This window comes from Cyprinodon tularosa, unplaced genomic scaffold, assembly GCF_016077235.1.
Source record: "Cyprinodon tularosa strain WSP-4 unplaced genomic scaffold, ASM1607723v1 ctg1440, whole genome shotgun sequence".
Taxonomy (NCBI): Eukaryota; Metazoa; Chordata; class Actinopteri; order Cyprinodontiformes; family Cyprinodontidae; genus Cyprinodon; species Cyprinodon tularosa.
Window position 1 is genome coordinate 31,315 of NW_024038266.1, and position 19,760 is coordinate 51,074.

At 38.1% G+C, this 19,760-nt stretch overlaps 1 protein-coding gene across 1 annotated transcript; it reads left to right on the forward strand.

Moving 5' to 3' along the window:
• Positions 1–5,553: 5,553 nt before the first annotated feature.
• On the forward strand, positions 5,554–18,841 carry LOC119779243 (complexin-2-like; the record flags this gene model as incomplete). The annotated part of the gene is made up of 2 exons (XM_038278828.1): positions 5,554–5,748; positions 17,429–18,841. Coding segments are annotated over 2 exons (390 nt in total), but the record flags the coding sequence as incomplete, so codon positions are not given.
• Between the last annotated feature and the right edge of the window lie 919 nt (positions 18,842–19,760).

Genomic DNA, 19,760 nt, shown 5'->3' on the forward strand with positions numbered 1-19,760 from the left:
GAATGCTGAGCTTGTTACTGAACTGAAGAATGCATTAAGTTCATTGGCACTATCCAAACTTCTGCTTAAAACCTGTAATCTTCTTCATCCCTGACCACACATCACGATTTATTATTTGGAAATAATTTCACTGTTATGGTAGGGATGGTGTTATCTACACAAAAGTTTATGTAGTCAGTCACACACTAAGTCATTGCTTTGATGTCCTCTCGATGTGTTTGACACAGTGTATCCTAAAATGTAGCCTAAAACAACCTTGCAGAACCTCCTCAGCTTCCTGTGACCATATCCTTAAAGTTCTTATTATTCCAGGTTGTCTCTTATAAAGTGGCTTATAATGTGAGAAGAGAAAAACAAGATTGTGATCTAATTTTCCCAGAGGAGGGCTTACTTCAGAGATGTAGGAGTAATTGACATTTGCATAAAACAAGTCCATAGCTTTGTTTTTTTCTGGTGAGCAGCTGGTGCGACTGTTCCGGAAGTAGTTAAAAGTATTATTTCAGCGTTAGAAATGTTAAGAGCTGCTCCCAGGTGTAAAATAATCAACTTGCTATGGTTGCTGTGGTTACACATCATAACAAGTATCCAAACAGGACAAAAATATTATTGAATATCGCTCTAGTTTCACAGCATTCATCCGAAGAGGTAAAAAACATCATAAAAAGAAACTCTGATCCAAATATGAAAGGATTAAGGTTCTCTTAAAAAAGAATATCAGTGGCTGCTCTTTGGAGGTACTCCAAAGAGCAGCCACCTTAAGCAGCACAATTCTAGAAAAAGCATGTATGCATGTAGTAAAAGTGAGTATTGGTTTGTATTGTGTCTCTGACCAACAGCAATCCCTAATACAGTACAAAGCATGCATGCAGTGACAGTGGAGAGGAAAATGCCCTTTTACCTGTAAGAAACATCCAGCAGAAACAGGTGTGAGGGGCTCTCCCTTGGAAATTCAAAAAAGACATAAGCAGACACATAGAAGGAACATAGTGACATTGGCATGCTTGCAATCTTGTGTTTTTCACATTTGTCAATTAACATGCACGCCTTAGTCTAATAGATAAAAAATACACATATCTATATACGTGTTCTATGTAAGAAAGGATACAATAAACCAGATTAATAGGTACTTCTACCAAGAAAGAATTAGGAAATTAAGCATGTGAATTATTTGGTTGGGTCAAATTTATGAAAAAGAGCATAGAAAACGCTAAGTCAATATCTATATATTGGTGTCTAGAAAAGAGAAACAAAATGCACATTGAAAGACAGACCCAACTCTATTACCTATAAAGAAAGTTGCTGATGGTAACAGCCCTGCTGATGCCTCCGTACAGGATGTTGACACATCTAAACAGAGCATTAGGCCAGTTGTAAATACTATGATGGAAAAAAAAGCAGAGAACATGAAGGTAGGGGTTTGACTAACAAAGAATGTAACAGTATAAAATGGTAGTAGAATTTAGCAGCGTGAGGAAAAGTGACCTTTATGTCTTCCGCTAGCCTTAGCCTATATAAGCATAACTGCAGTGATAGCTCAGGTTATCCTTAGTCCTCTGTAAAAATAAACTAACTTTAATCTTTATAAAAACTTAAAGATTAAAGTCTAGTCTTAAAAGTAGACAGACTGTCTGCCTCATGGATTAAATTAGAATTTGAGACCCCAGGAGAGCAGTATGATAAAAAATATGTCTCCTATTCTACTATTAGAAATTCTATGAATCTTAAGTAATTGTGTAGCTCGCGAGAAAAGTGCTCTGTTAGGAACACAAGGAGAAAACATATCAGTGTGTATGTGTACTAACATTTCCATAAGAATACTTTATGAGCAAAATAATTTCTTGACATTCTGCAGATATTTGTAACTAGTATTCATCAGAAATGTCTCCTAATTGCTTTGACACAAATAATGAATGAATATGATACTAGAGAGTAGCTGAATGGTTGACAGTGAATGCTTCATGCTATTGAATGTATGTATTTTCTGTTACCAGAAGCTGATGTCTGTGAAAATGAACACTGCACACCTGCAATAAAAAAAATCTCAGTCTCAAATTCTCTGAATTATTTATTTTAATACATTATTAACCGACTAAGATATGCTTGGTCAGACACACTAAAGAATGTCTTTTTTTATATAATTAATTAGGCAGTCCCTGCTGGAATGACTGGGGCTTGTCCTAGTATAATGTAGCAAGCTCAAGACGTCATAAGGGAACCTCAAGGTTATAACTGTCTCATCAATTTCCATACAAAGCCAGATGGTTTTGTCTTTGAGTTCTTCCTCAAGAGAGGTTGCAAGGCTCAACATCTGAGACATGCTGAGACCGAGATGGAGACAAAGGTCCTAATAAAGACAAGAAGAGTGCTGGACTGAGGTCAATATGAGAGTAGGATGGATTTCAAATTTGCTCTGTGTACTCAAGAAGGCCCAGCTCTCATTATAATCTTTTTTTTTTTTATGGGTTGAAAGTGGGCACAGAGACAAGGGTTCAGAAATTGTCTGGCCACTTTTAAAGCACTGCCTAGTTCCCAGCCATTGAGCCAGAAAGAAGAGCCAATATCTCAAGAGTAAGAGCTCACAGACACGTTCAAATGAAGGTAATGATTCCAACATGGAGGGTGACTCTTCAGATTAGTCTGTGTAGCTTACTCACTTCATATCCAAATTAGAAAAAAAATGCCTTTGTAGCTAAAAACACCACAGAATATTGGTCATATAAAATAACAGCTTAAATTTAAGAGCCAAAATCTGTATCCTCAGTTATCAATTTCTAAGCTTTGTTGGAACATTTTCTTGAGATTTTATATAACTGAAAACTTGATAAGGGCTTAACTTATCCTTAGTTCTAAAATTGTTTAAGTGAGAAATATTTTGGGTGTTCTAATAAGCCAAGATTGTATTTGTTATCATACCAATTTATCCCATAATTACTTTTTACAGAAGGAAGCAGCATTCGGTGCTATTGGCAGCTGTCTGATCGACTTTTTAAGCATACCTGTCAAAACAATGGGGGAGTGATCATTTCTGCTAACAGGATAACAGAATGCATGAATTAGTTCAAGGTACCACAGAGACATTATGCAATTTTTCCTTGAGTATCTACGTAACTGATTCCCAAAGTTGATCAGGCAGTATGGGGTCTTGAGATCCTCTTTAGAAGTTAAACTAAACAATAAACATTCATATTAAAAGTGCTTTAAGATGTTAAAGCATCACTTAAAAATTGTCAACTATAATTACTGATGCTATTTGTAGTATTTTTAGACCAGTGGTTGATTGATTTTGAAATAAAGTTTGTATATTCAACCAATAGTTTGGGTCATGAGTTCTCTCTGGTGGCATTTTGCAGGACATTTTACAGGTCAAATGCTAACAAGTTTGGCAACATATACTCTAGATCAGGGGTGTCAAACTGGTTCCAGAAAGGGCCGTGTGGCTGCAGGTTTTCTTTCCAACCAGGCAGTAGCACCAGACTGCATTCATTTCATCATGTTCAGATTGGACTCACTTGATGAGATGAATGGAGTCTGGTGTGCTATTGCTTGGTTCGAATGAAAACCTGGAGCCATACGGCCCTTTCTGGAACCAGTTTGACACCCCTGCTCTAGATGATAGAAGGTGGATTTTGTTACTCTTTTTACTATCAACTATGGTTGCAACAACTAACTCTAATGACAAATTATGATGTGTGCCAAGCAATAGCTCCTAATTGAAAGGCAGTGTAGTATAACATAGACACCATAAGGCATGCTTAGTTTTCTCAGGAGAGTTTGCACTACCTATAAGTTTGTATTCCTTTGTTATTTTTCTCCTACATTTACTTCTCCTCCTTATATTGCCCCTTATTCAGTATTTCAAATACCATTGCATTTTATCACTGTTCTGATTCTAATGTTTTGGGTTTAGACAGTTTACTGCCATGTAAATAATGATATTTTGTAATAATGAGGTTGTTGCTTCCTAAATAAAAAATGAGCAAATAAGTGTTAAATGCAAAGTAAGAGGTTTTAGCATGTTTCCTTAAAGTTTTTCAAAAGTTGAGAAGTTTAAGTTCTTTTACAGAGGAAAAACTGGCTTTCTTTCATAAACTAACTGGAGCCCACTGCCTGCTGCACTCCTCCACCAACAGTTACAGTATGTTGTTGAGTGTAGGAGGAAGACTTTTTTCCACATAAAGGAGAAAATGGGATATTCTTTGGTATGTAATTATACAAAATCAATGTAAGATAAAGGTGTAAGAGACTAGAGATCGGATAGATGAATGTTTGTATATGGGGAATCAGCAGAATATTTTAAAGCCAAATTACATAAACACAAATTTACTCTTTTCACAATTTAATGATTTTAAAATAGAGAGAACATCAAGTCAGAGTTTGAACTATTAAATACTGAGACAGGATGAAGCAAAAGGATAAAAAGTGGCCTCCGTGTCATCCAGCAGTCTAAGCCTATAGCAGCTTAACTTACATAAGACTTGTTGGATTTTTGGATAGGGGGATTTAACCTATTTTTGACTGGACTCTCAGTTTACAATGTTTTGGCAGGTTGAGAGGTCTTACATGGTCTTCGTGTTTTGGGAATGAAAAAAAAAGTGCTTTATAACTTTATCCTATTTTAAACTCCTCTCAAACCTCATACCTGACCTGTCTATGTTCCTCGGTCTTCACATTTGTTTACTAGTGTTCTTAGACAAAATTCCCAGGGCTACAGAGAGAAACTTGATTTTAACTGACACTCGCATGCGTCCTGTTTACTTGTTGTTTTAGAAAGGTTGTGTGTGTGCCCAGGTCTTCAAGAAAAAGTTACGTTACGGAAGACAAAATTGAAAGAGTTCTTCTACCACAAAATAAAGTGATTAGTAACAATGACAGCCTGTTTAAAATGGTCCACTGAAGGTTGGTTCCACTGGATTCTAGTTAGGGGCATAAAAGTAGAATGAACTGCAATAGACAATGTTTTTATTTTAGAGGTCAGAAATTTGTGTCCCCTTTCCTGTAATTTTACGTCATACACTACTCTGTGTCAGTCATAGGTGAATTTCCAATAAAATGCACATTATTTTGTATATTATGCAAGTGTTTTAAGAAGTAATTGTTTACTCTGGTATGTATAATATTCATATATTAACAAGTTGAACTTCAGTTTCTCCTTGTTATCATGTTGTATTTGGTCTTAAGCCTTGATCTATGGTCAAAGGGTACACTTTGCTGGATAATTTGTATTTCTTTTGGAGATGACAAAGAACACCACATCAATGAGGACAATTGTTCATAATAAAGTATAGCATCTGTTATCTCTGGGTCATGATCCTGGAGCTTTTTTTTCTATTGTGGCTGCCTTTCATCTTTGGTTCTTTCAAGCAGACAGTGCTGTTCTTTTATGGTTCTGAAATTTGAAATTCAAAACAATTTCTATTCATAAATCCAACTCTGAAATGCACTACTGATCCAGCAAATGAAGCAACATATTAAGTAAAAGCAATTTTGTGCACTTATTTAAAATTTCCACCGTCAATTTTCTTTATTATTGTTATTGAAAAATAATTCTCTTTTTTGTTATCTTCATTACCAGGGGCCACTAAAGACATGGGCAAAATGCTTGGTGGAGAGGCGGAGGCCGACCCTGATGCCCAGAAAAAAGAGGAAGAAAGACAAGAAGCATTGAGGCAACAAGAAGAGGAAAGAAAGGCAAAATATGCAAAAATGGAAGCAGAAAGAGAAAACATTCGACAGGGCATCAGGGACAAGGTATGAAATTAAATTCAGATATTATCCCTAATGCCAAATAATATGGTTGAAATTACAGCTAAAATAAAAGAATACAACAGAGAAATAGTAAAACAGAAACACTAAATTATCTTTTATGTATTTCATTTTTAATCCACTAAATTTTTCTTTTTTTCTTTTAGTGCAATGCATTTGTCTTTTAGCCTGCTGTAAATAAATTGAAACGATCTGTAGGTAATTTTTGGCTGTGACTCTGTACAGTTTAGGTTGTAAATATAGACACTGTGCTGAAAAGATTGTATTTACAAACGATTAACTTTTTTTAATAAAAGGATTAAATGATGTCACAATGTTTGAGAACCAAAGTTTATATTAAAGAAATCATGTTTGGAATTAGGTCAAATCAAAGCAAGTGGAATATTGTCAAACTGTGTGTTAGGGCAGGGACCTTTTACCTTCTTTAGCTAGGTTTGTTTTATTATGAAGACAAAGAAGGGAATCAGGGAATTCATTTTAAATGCCCTTTGTTCATATTTGAGCAATAAAGTGTAATTGCTGTCTTTGGAAACTCATACATGTTAATGTCATATTACTCGTCAAACCTTTATTGAGATAAAGTTTGTCTTAACATTATAAAAAAAAACTGCTCATAACACTCTAGCAAGGGTTGGCTAATATGTATGTAGTGTTGCGCCGATGGCATTTTTTGGCCCCGATACCGATACCCGATACCTGGCTGTGCAGTATCGGCCGATACCGATACCATAATAATGTAAAATAATTGCCATCATGGCTTTGTCAAGCTGCTGCCTACCTTTGTGAAGCAGGAAAAAATCTAATACACAGTGAATCCAGTAGAACTTTTTAATAAAAAGTTCTACTGGATAATAAAAATAAGAAGTTTTTCTTGCCTACCAGGAGTGGGTGACAATAGTTGAATAAACTTATGGCTCTCAAAATGGTATCTGTGCCCTATTTGTTGGTACTCGCCGATACCTATACCACCATTTTAGGGCAGTATCGGGGCCCCGTCCGATACCGGTATCGGTGCAACACTACTAATATGTAGTCCCTTTTAGCTTCTGTTGGCTTTCTTTACTCAATATCGAAACGGACATAAACAGAAATGACCAAATACACTCATTGTTAAGCTGGAAACAATTTCTCTAACTTTTCCAGATTTGTGACATTTTGTTGATGAAATTTCAGAAAATTTTGGCTGGATCTGAAGTTGGATGGCCAAGCCAGGAGGGCAGTTGTTTCTTTTGGGATGCTTCATTGTTCATCAGTCTCGTACCTCTAAGTTACTCCTGTTACTTTGCTGCAGTTTGGTTCTGGGATTAACCAGCAGGTTGTAGATTTGTGTGAGCCGGTAGATCTATGTTAGAGACTTTTTTTCCACGCCGGGGTCTAATGCTACATTCACACCTAACGTGATTGGTGCAGCAAAAAAGCTTCTGCTGTTTCCATCCATCCATCCATTTTCTGGCACGCTTAATCCCAAGTGGGTTCACGAAGGGTGATGGTGCCTATCTCCAGCTGTCTGCGGGCGAGAGACACATACTCACACCTAAGGAGAATTTAGATAAGCCAATTAACCTTAACAGTCATGATTTTGGACTGTGGGAGGAAGCCAGAGATCCCACGCTTGCTCAGGGAGAACATGCAAACTCCATGCAGAAAGACCCCGGGCCAGAAATCCAACCCACAACCTTCTTGCTGCAAGGCAGCAGTGCTACCCACTGTGCCACTGAGCAGCCGCATTGCCTCAAGAGCTTCTTGACGCTACTGAAGCAGGTCCAGTAAAGTGTGTTCAGATGCGTCCGATTCTTCTGCTGCTCCCGCGTTCAATGGCAGAGAGTGGCTTTTCTATATTTGCTGTTTTAAGTGGAAAAAAGTTGTTTTCATATGTTTTTAAGTGAGAAAGTCCACCTGAAAACTTAATCTGCGCAGTCAATTCATTAAAGGAATAGTACACCCAAAACATGATTAGCCTTCATTTTCTACTCACCCCCATGCTGAACAACACTCTGGAGTACTTTTTTGATATCTCAAATGCATCTGGAGATCTGGGAGGATTCTTGCTGTCTGCTGACATTCAAATAATGGAGGTCTATGGCGCCCAAGGCAGAAAGGTCCATAAAAGTCCACAAAAAACATGTCAATATTCCTCCATACTGCTCGTCCATGTCATGTTGGGTTCACTGGTGTGACCCAATAATGCAGAACACCACTGAGACAGAAACTGGAGTAAAAGGTTTAACAGAGTTTATTGTCACAAGCACAAGAGAATGACTGGTTCTGGTTCAGGCCTGGGAAACTGGTTCACCGGAGTCTGCGTGAGAGACAGTTCAGTTAGCGTTGCGCATAGGAGTTTGATTCTTGACAGTTTCAGATTTGTACCTTGAGGGTTCTTGGTTAAAGCCTTGAGAGAGAAACTGTTGGGTCCAGAGATGGTTTGTTCAGCAGAGTCCGTAAGCTGCTTCAGCGTCTTACTTCTAAAGAGTGAGCAGACCTTGACTTTGAGTTTCCAGCTCTTGGTCCAGAGCTGTATGGAAGTTCAGAGAGAGGCTTCAGGTTTGGCTCAGAGGGCAGGCTCGGCAGGTTAAGCTCTTCCAGAGCTTCACAGGAGAAAAACTGGTTTCCTGGAAGACAGAGACAAAAGTTAGAATCCAGTCTGGATTCAGAAGTCAACAAAGGTTCTCAGAGATACGAGGCTTAGGTGCTAACCAACTGGATCAACACTGCGGCGTTGAGGCAAGGTCTGAAGACAGCTTAAGTACTGTGGATCCTCTAATGATGGGATGAGCTCCAGCTGTGCAGGAGGCTCGACTCAGGAGGATCCACGGCGGACTCTGCTGGAGGAAGGTGGTACTTCTCCAGCTCCCAACAGTCCAATGTATTCCAAGTGTCCTGAGTGGGTAGCGTCCATAATTTACTCGAAGTGAAGTCGTTTAGAATGTTTTTAGAGCATAAACAGTAGTGTATAGGATTTCCTAAAAGCGCGTTCACGAGTCTACGGAAACCGCTGCAGACCAAACCAGATGAAAGTGCGCATTCAGCGTCTGCTCTGCCGATAATGCAAGCGTAGAAGAAGAAATGTGCTGTTTACCTGTGCAAAGAAAGAAACAACGAAAGAAAAATGTCTGAGGACTTCATTGTTGAGGAAGAGCATGAGTTCTTTGCCGAGCTGAATGCGCACTTTCTTCTGGTTTGGTCTGCCGCGGTTTCCGTAGACTCGTGAACGCGCTTTTAGGAACTCCTATACACTACCGTTTATGCTCTAAAAACATTCTAAATGACTTCGTTTCGAGTAAATTATGGACGCTACCCACTCAGGACACTTGGAATACATTGGACGAGCAGTATGGAGGAATATTGACACGTTTTTTGTGGACTTTTATGGACCTTTCTGTCTCGGGCACCATAGACCTCCATTATTTGAATGTCAGCAGACAGCAAGAAGCCTCCCAGATCTCCAGATGCATTTGAGATATCAAAAAAGTACTCCAGAGTGTTGTTCAGCATGGGGGTGAGTAGAAAATGAAGGCTAATCATGTTTTGGGTGTACTATTCCTTTAAGATCGCGATCCTACCTTCAAATATTATTTTGCTGTCGAACCAGCACGTAACCCCCCCTACACCGGCGGTTCGCTGTCAGTGGAATTCCCCAGCAACAGCTGCATCAAACTTGTTCGCCTCTTGGGGATTTTTTCCCCGTTAATGTTAGTCTCGTCTGGAAGGAGATGTAAATGATTTTCATGTATGTGATCTCCAACCTGCAGGCACCAGAATGATCAAATGGAACATGTCGCAATCTGCAGGCAAAATATGTTCCGTTTTATCATTTTGGTGCCTCCTCATATCAATCTGCATCAGCAGTGCTGTGTCTGTCTCCCTGCCAGCTCCCAGATCAGCTTCTCTGATTGGTTGATGTGGTGCGTCAAGCAGCAAAAGTTACATTTTTCCAACTCCAGTATCTGTTGCTCCGCTGATTGCACATGAGGCGCTTCAGCTGCTTCGATGCATCAAGATGCGCTGCTCCTGCTGCTAAAAACACGCTGCAGAACCTTTTGATGCGCCTTGATGTGCGTCGACCATTCACTTTGCATGTAAACCAACTGCTTTTGCTTCTTCAATAGCGTGGAGTCTGAACATAGTAACATTGGTGGTGGAATGGAGGCTGGAGAAGGAAGGGAGGCACAGAGAGGCCAGTAGAATGAAGGTGGTAAAGGGACGTAGGAGAGTTGAAGTTTAACGGGAAAACTTGGGGTTTTAATGCTAACTTGGCTTAGGAGAGGGCTGTGCTGATAGGCTGGAACAAGAGGCAAATGGTAGGCAGGCAAGAGTCGTTTAGTTGAAGTTACTCCAAGGCTCCCTTACATATTTGAAAACAACACAAAAATATCAGTTTTATTCAGACAGTATTTTGTACGTTGTATTTCTACACTATACTCACCATTATTTAATTTTTATCCATTATACTGTGATTTTTCATTGTAAACCTATTAAACCTGTTGTCTATGTCAATGTCAATTACACAGTTATCTTGTATAGGATTACCGGTATAACAGTAGCTATATCTGTTGGCATTTTTTTTTTTTTGGGGGGGGGGCGTAGCTTTATTGATTTTTTATGTAGAATATTCTTTGTGAACATGTTTAGTATTGTTGCAATCACAGATAAACGTACAGAGGTCAGGGTTGATGTGGTTGGTGGGGGTGTTGAGGGATCCTATGTGGGGTTGCACGCAAACACACTGTAAGGTTGTTCTACAGTGGGAGAATAAGGCTCACCACTTATTTTCCATGTCTTTTTGTAAAATATATATATATATAAACAACATATATTTTTCTTGTCAACTCACAGTTATACTCAGACCTAATCTCTCATATAAAATACCAACAATCAGATGAAATCAATTTTCTATTCTAGCGTTGAATACTGTTTCGTATCCAAAATAAACACAACATTGTGCAACTTGGGCTTTTAAATTCGTATTTACATCTCTGAACGAAAGGAAATTATTCTGAGGATAAATGTTAGTAGCTGAAAGATGCCAATAAAACAAAAAAAGCAGATGAGCTCATGGAGAACTGTCCATGTAAACAGGTATTACTGTATGCGTTCCTTATAACACAAGATTGTCTTTTCAAATAAGGTAACTGATAAATAATTTTTAAAAAGTACACAACCAAAGTTAGTGCTTTAAAAAAGTTAAAATTATTTATTTTATTTGCCGCTGATTTTCCATATCAAGACTTTCTCGTCTGTAATACATTCAGGATTAATATTCGATTACCCTCTACAGGTGGTTCAAGCTTCTAGTAAAATATGATTCTTGACACTGCTAAAAATGACAGGAACAGTATGAAGTGTTGGGTATCTGTGCTGGGAAGACAGTGGCAGGGGGGAAAAAAGACAGGAGAGAAAGTAAAGTTTGACAGCACATCTTTGGGAAGTGTTTGATTTTAGCGAGTGGAGAGCGGCTTACTAAGCGTGACGGTCTTCACTTCAACTGATGCAAGCCTTTCCTTGCTTTGGAATAAGCCTGAGAGCAAGAGCGAGGAGGAGGCTGAGTTTAAACAGCATGAGGGAAAATCCAAGAGAGTATCTCCAGCACAGATATGAATAAACAATCAGATTTCCCAAGTTATTGTAGATTTTTGTTCTTAAAGCTTTAGTCAATGTGTTTTGCCAGAAATAATCTTTTATTGCTCTGTTTTTAGCTGCTGTCAGTCATTTCCTGTTTCCGTTTTCTAACTTCATATTTAACTGCTACTGCTGAGTATGATTTGGGATAAATACTTGGCTATACATTCAAAGCTAATGCCCAGTTTAATTATATAATTTCTAAGATTTAGTCATCAACTGGGTATTATGTAAAATACCTAAAATTGCAAATTTAAAAACACAATCTTGCCAAATGCACTCCTATGATGTAAAACTTAAAGTCCACTGTGTCATAAAGGTACTCTATTAGATCCATATCTGGTGATTCTGGAGGCCACTGGAACAAAGTAGCCCATCATCATGTTCAAGTAAGTTTTATTTTAGGATTCTTTTGTGACCGCAGCTATCAAAGAATGGTTACAATGAAGCCAAAATTAGTGGGCAAGGCAAGCAACAAAATAATGATACATTTGTTCCAAGTATCCCTACAACATCACATCACCGAGAGAGTCCTGAATTATTACCACAGGGCTGGAAAGACTATGTGGTGTCATCTGCTAACTCTTATGTAGATTCAAAGACAGGCCAACTGAATTGCAGTTATTTCTGCTTAGGAGGTAAGGGAGTTATGAAAAATTTTACTAAATCGTAAATCACCAGGCTGAAGTAGGAGGGACAGATGTCAGATCATGATGTCATTATCGTTGCTTATCTGGTGCTTTCTAGGATGTGTTTTTGTGTGTTTAAAAGTTGCCTATTATTGTACAGTCATGGCCAAAAGTATTGAGAATTACACAAATATATTTTCACATGATCTGCTGCCCTCTGGTTTTCATGTGTGCATGTCAGATGTTGTCATTACATACAGAAATACAATTGCAGTCATATTAAGAGTAACAAAAGCTTTTAATGACAGTTAGAATGAGTTAATGCAGCAAGTCAATATTTGCAGTGTTGACCCCTCTTCTTCAGGACCTCTTTCTGGACCAAATCCTGACTGATAGCAGTCCATTCTTGCACAATCAACGCTTGCATTTTGCTAGAATTCCTAGGTTTTCTTTTGTCCACCCGTCTATTGATGATTGACCACAAGTTTTCAATATGATTGAAATTGCTTTATGGCAAGGTGCTCCATCATGCTGGAAAAGGCATTGTTTATCACCAAACAGCTCTTGGATGGTTGGGAGAAGTTACAGTACTCTTGGAGACATTGTGGTACCATTCTTTATTCATGGCTGTGTTTTTAGGTAAGACTGTGAGAAGCAACCCCACACATGAATGGTTTCAGGATGCTTTACAGTTGTTATGAGACAAGACTCGTGGTAGCCCTCACCTCGTCTTCTCCAAACAAGCTGTTTTCCAGATGTCCCAAACAATCGGAAAAGGGATTCATCAGAGAAAATGACTTTACCCCAGTCCTCAGCAGTCCACTCCCTCTACCTTTTGCAGAATATCAGTCTGTCACTGATGTTTTTCCTGGAGAGAAGTGGCTTCTTTGCTGCCCTCCTTGAGACCAGGCCTTGCTCCAAGAGTGTCCGCCTCACAATGCTTGCAGATGCACTCACACCTGCCTGCTGCCATTCCTGAGCAAGCTCTGCACTGCTGGTAGCCCGATCCCGCAGCTGAAAACACTTTTAAGAGACGGTCCTGGCGCTTGCTGGTCTTTCTTGGGCGCCCTGGAGCCTTTTTGGCACAATGGAACCTCTCTTCTTGAAGTTCTTGATGATGCGATAGATAGCTGGCTGAGGTGCAATCTTTCTAGGCCATTTTTGTGCAGTGCAATGATGACTGCACGTGTTTCTTCATGGTTCACAGAAGAGAAACAATGATGCCAAGCACCAGCCTCTTTTTAAGTGTCCAGTGGTGTCATTCTTCCTTAATCATGACAGATTTATCTCCAGCCCTGTCCTTATCACCCACACCGGTGTTATTGGAGCAATCACTGAAATGATGTTAGCTGGTCCTTTTAAGGCATGGCTGCAATAACGCTGAAATGTGTTTTGGGGGATAAAGTTCATTTTATAGGCAAATATTGACTTTGTAATTAATTGCTGTTATACTGATCACTCTTTATAACATTCTGCAGTATATGCAAATTGCCGTTATAAAACCTGAAGCAGCAGACTTTGTAAATATTAACATTTGAATCACTCTCAAAACTTTTGGCCATGACTGTACTATAGGTGGCCCAAGAAAATGTTGAGGTTTCCCCTTTTTGTCCAACCCCACTTAGACCTGAACAAAGGGCCGCCAGCTTTTAACCAAAGCTTGGGTTGAGATTTTGAAAAAGTTCGCACAGGAAACCCTGTCAGGGTTAGATGAGGATAGGTGCAGCTATAGGTTGTAGGTTTTCAGAGGATTTAACTGAAACAAAGTGGCAAAATTTTGAACTTTTATAGCACAGTAAATGTTACTGAAAAACAATAAGTGGTCTGTAGTTATGAGGAACATTTTTCTCACAATATATATTATTTTCTACATTCTGGTGATGTTTAGAGAATTGAAGTAAAGCAGAATGGGCTCTACTAAAACACTTGCATCTTGAATATACTCTAAACTAAGAATTTCACAACTTTGTTCATTAATTATTCTCTACAGTTTAAGTAAATTAAACAATGCGGAACTAATAAACTATTACTGGATTACTTGCAATGATAAAGGAACCAGTGCAATAGAAACCTATGCAAACTGTCTATGAATATATGGTAATAGGCTAAGGATTATAAAGCTTCAATCATTATGTTATTAGTTTTTCTTACAATTGACAAAACAGCTAAACAATCCAGACCTTCTAGGAGGCTGTAGATTTTATAAAATATCACCATGACAGGAGACAGCACTTCTCTGGATGTTTCAGTTTGAAGGTGTGATTGAAAGTTTTTTAACATATTCAATGGACCAAAATAAAGATAAATTAATATGATAAGGGATAATAAAAGAAGAACATCCCTGTGGTTCCTTCTCTATGAATCCTGGATAACCGAGTTTTTCTGCACATCCTCTCTGAATGTGGTTGGTGTTTTCTTGGGTGGCTGACCATTTGAAAAATAAAATGCAATGGTTCTTTTTCTTTTTGAGAGATAAACTTGAAAGCTTTAAGAATTAAAATATTTGTGTTGGTTTAATTAATCTTAAACACCAATGGGAGATTATTAAACTAGACTGAGCAATGATTATTTAACTTGTGAGCAAAACATGGACTAAAACTGGGACTAAAAAAGCACCAGGTAAAGAGAAAACAAACCATTTAATGTGATCCTACACTCTAACTACACAGCAATAATTTAAGCAAGCTGCTGTATTTTTTTTTTATATTTACTCAAGCACTAGAATGCTTAAAATTTTCAATAATTTACAAAGAGAATTATCCTAGTCCAGATGAGATAAGATAGAAATTAAAATTATATATCTCATAACAACTGTCTTTTTTCATATCTGGCACAGTGAATAGGTGGGAATATGGACTGGATATGAACCTGGCATGTCCTTGTGTGTTAGCACTAAGGCTGTATTAAAAACACGGACTGGATTTTGATCGCCGTGGTATTTCTATACATAAATAAGTGGAACTGATTAGAGTTTTAATGTCTGTCATTTTTTAGTGTAGGAAATTGGGAATATGGAGTGAGAGTGTGTGAAGACTGAGATGGGTAAGTCTCACTCCCAATGGGTGAGAGTTGACAGCCCTGTGAACATATGGTCCCTTTGCACCTGTACCCCCCCAAAACCAGATGTAATATAGACAATGGTTTCTAAGCTTTATTTAGTCCAGAAATGTTGAAAATTGGGCTGTGTTTGGTCGGTCTGATTTTGTCCCTTTTTAGTCCAATAATAGACTTAACAGTAATAGACCACCTTAATCCAAAAATAATTTGAAAATTAAACCTTTTCACTTTTCAACCAAATAGATGTCGTTGGGACGTAAATCATGTCCTCCCAATTTTTGCTCGATGGGACATATGGAACTCACACCACCATTACTCTTGTCGTCTCCATTTTTTTTAAATCTGTGATTATATTCTCTATATCCTAAATTGTTATCCTAAAAAAAAAAACATATTACAGTACATTCTTCTCAAAATTAAACAGAAATACATATATTTATTAATATAGTGAAACACTGAAATATATAGCACTCTGCATATGTGTAAATCTCTTTATTGTCCCACAATGAGGAAATTTGTTTCTTTTTTAATTTAACCCATCCCCTCGGGGAGCAGTGGGCTGACATTGTGCGGCGCCCGGGGAGCGATCAGGGGTTAAGGGTTTTACTCAGGAACCCAGAGTGCAGGCTGTGGGGATTATACCGGGTACTTGCAATCTTCTCAGAGCACAAGCGCACTGCCTTAACGCACTAGGCCAACACTTCCCTATACAATATATATTAGGGATGGGACGATTTATGAAAACCGTCAGAATCGTTCGGTTCGACTGTCTCAGTTCGGTTCGCGTGTGTTTCGTTCGGTTCATGCGCTGCTCCTTTTTCTCATAGAGGAAGCGATTACACTCCAGAGCAGAAGGTGGCGGTACTGCGACCAAAGCCAACCGCCAGTAGTAAACAAGAAGAAGAAGAAGCGAAGCAGCTTAGCCGGGTGTAGCAGGGAAAAAAATCAGTTGTTGTGGAGAATTGTGTCGGACTGGCGAGTGGGAAAGAACAGGAGTTGGAAGACGCGCCAGCAGCACTTTATAGGTCTGCTGTATGGGAGCGCTTTGCATTTAGAGTGACCTACGATGACAGCGGAAAGAAAGTTGTGGATAAAAGTGCAACAGTGTGCAAGCATTGTGCAACACGTTTTGTTTATGCTAACAGCAACATGTCATGCTAACCCCGAAATCCCTCATACTCCGTCAGCAACCCCCGCTGCGCTCCAGACCGGCTGCTCAAAGCACAGCCTACAGCCCCCACTGTGGCTTCGTCTGCTCCCCTCTGAGTCCCTTGGAGATGGTAGAGGGCATGTAACCTGACAACAGCCAGATGCATGAGCGAGACATGCATCTGGCTGTTGTCAGGTTAGAGAGCATGCGCCAGATGATTAAATTCAAAGCAGCAAAACATACGGAAATGATCCAGGGTTTCCGCGGATCATTTAAAATAATTACAATGCATTATTTTTGGGGGGATTTTTTCATTAATTTCATAATTTTTTATGGAATTTCGGTGTAACAATCAACATGTATCAAATCGAACCGAAAACCGTGACCAGAAACCGTGAATAGAACCGAACCGTGGATTTTGTGAACCGTTCCACCCCTAATATATATACAAAATACTGTATATACAATTCTTCATTAAAGGAGATGGCCACAAGTTCAACTCTACCCTGCCAGTAAGTGGTAAAGTTGTGCTCGCCAGCTCTTTATCCAACCTTTAATTTTACTGTATTGGCATCCAGTTGCCAGGATTGCTAATGCTTATATTAACATCGGCCACATTTAGCTAATATTTAACTTACCTGGCCATAAGAGAGACGGCAACCTCTGTTTGCCTTCTGAGCTCCTTTGCTTCATTAAATCAGCGCAAACACTTTTTTGGTTTGCTTGAATCAGAGAACTGTAAAACTAAGAGGAAACCATTTTTCAGAGGTATCAGACCTACTAGGATCTGACAATCCTGACCTTCGTCTCACATGACTTCAATGTACTATTCCGTCGATGGAGAATTGTTTTGTGTAGGAGTAAATACAATATATTTTGGACCCATCCAAATTTATATGCAATATATATGCTTTTTCTGTCAAATTAATACTTTTATTTTACAACTCTCTAGACTTTCTGTGACATTGTTATTTCTAGAACAAAACAATTGCTGATTTGTCGTAATGAGCTTTACTGGCAAAAATTAGAAATAGAAAACAAGTTGACAAACAGGTATGAAATGTGAGGAAAAAAATGGCAAAGGGACCATTCATCCAGTGCCTTATTATATTTTTTCTTTTCTTTTTTTTTATTAAAAATCAATTCTCTAAATCCAAATGAAAACACATTATTTAAATCTGGCCTCCTTTTCTCTCTACTCTTGTTCCTGCAGTACGGCATCAAGAAGAAGGAGGAGAAGGAAGCCGAGGCAGCAGCTGCTATGGAGCAAGCCTCAGAGGGCAGCCTTACACGCCCCAAAAAGGCCGTCCCCGTCGGCTGTGGTGACGAGGAAGAGGAGGAAAGCATCGTGGATACCGTCATGAAATTCATCCCAGCCCCTCTGATGGATATGTTCAATAAAAAGTAACAGGGCTTTGTCCGCAAATACATTTAACTTCTTACAACTTCTTTCTAATTAATGCTGTACAAGCCTGTCCCACTCCAACCTGCCGTCATGCTCTACTTCACACGCGCCCCATCCTATCAAACCAAATACTAAGTGTCCTGGAATTACGCAGCGTGCCATGATTTTTTCTGAGCTAAACTGGCCAATCTTAGACCGTGATTCATCCATTTGATATCATAACTCTGTTATCCTGTCTTAAAAACACCTGCACAGATCTCTTTATTTTAAGCTTATCTGATTACATCTTTTCATAATTTGCTCAGAATAAGTTTAAACATCATCACCTTTTTGTTTGTAAATAGTCTCAGAAGTATAAAAGAGTACTATATATGACTTAAAATATCGAAGATAACAAGATAGCTAAGAGTATAAGCCATATTTTTACCTTTTAGGAACTAATCCAAATCATATCAAATTTGATTAAAATTTAATTTATCCTTTTACGTTCCTCCTAGTATTTGATACAGTGTACATAAATACATTTTTAAATCGGTTCTCCATTGTGGCCATTCACCCTGATCTGATGTTCTCCTTGAGTCACAGTGAATGTGTAATATGAGCACTACTTTGTAACACGTGTAAAACAAACAGTGAAGGATATTTATTTGTAATAAAACATATTTTGATTTGTTTATTTTTAATGCATGCAGCTAATACCTATAAAGTAATGTGCATATATGGTTTCAGTTTCATCTGTACTGATGAAAGAGAAGATGTTGGTATTTTAGGCAATAAATAGTCCTCCAATATTTTTATTTAATTAAAACATTTCATTCCACTTCGCTGGACTTTAGAAGATAACTGACTTATTGTTAAAAATGTTCTTCCATGGAGAAACAGTTTTTTTTCTCCATATGTGAAACTTGTCTTAAAGCAGGAGGGTAAAATTCCATAAATTAAAAAAAATAAATAAACTCACTGGTTATATTATATTTGATTGTGGCTTACAAAAAATTGTTTTGTGTTTGCCAGTGTTATTTAGTCATCTTTTAAATCAAGACGTGTACAAGTTTAACCTGGCAGGTTAATTTGAAGCTAAGTGTAATATCTAACGCCGTGTTTTTTGTGTTTTTTTATTGTAAAAAAAAAAAAGAAGAAATTTCACAAACGCAACTAAGTTGTGTGCACACTATATGTGAACAGACAGTGACAATAGTGCAATATATTGGTCAAAATGAAGTTGTCCTGTGTCTGTTGGTTTAAAAAATGGGAGAATAGTCCCAAATCAGCAATAACAGACAATCTTCATTGTTTTGTGTTTTTAGAGTTACCCCTAAATGTTAGTCGATGTTAAAGACAAACATGTGTCAGCACACTGTGGTAAAGTGAAACTTTTGTAGGTCAGACATGCTAATCAAATCACCATAAAGTGGGAATTTAGGACCATTTGCTTCATATCATAAAAGTATCGCAAATGTTTCATCAACTTGCATTCACAACTCATGCGCTTCACTTGTTGTAATTACATTTAAAAAAAGCTCTTTTAGAGAGTTTAATGACTTTAGTAGGCAAAATATTTAATTCTACATTACAGACTCTGCTGATAAGCTGGTAAAAAGCTGCACAAGGATTAAAATCTGATTTCTTTTTGTAGGCCTTTCTTTTTGATTGTGGTTCATTCCAGAGTGTCTTGTTAAACATTCCAGATATTTCCAACATTCCACCAGTTTTATGCTGGTCATCCATTTACCTGAAAACAGATAACAATTACAGTTGGCCACAATGAATGCCTTCTTTGCCTTTCAGACTATTACATCACAATGTAGACCTTAATCTCTTAATCTATCTGTGCTTTTATAAGTAAACAATTATAGATTGGTTAGAAGAAAAGTAGTGAAATGACTGCCAATGCTCATTAAAGGGTAATTTTTGCTGCCGTGTACAGAAAAGCCCAAAATCCAATCAATGTAATCATCCATGTATTTTAATACGGTGGTGAATTTTTTTACTAAATGTTTTGTGATCAACTTGTGCACAGTAGGCGTAGTCATAAATAAGGATTTACAACGCATACATTTTGTCACAATATTGCGGGATATGTGTGTCCCTCTCCCTCCTATAAGTGAATTCACTTTTAATTCAGTGCTTTGTAAACACC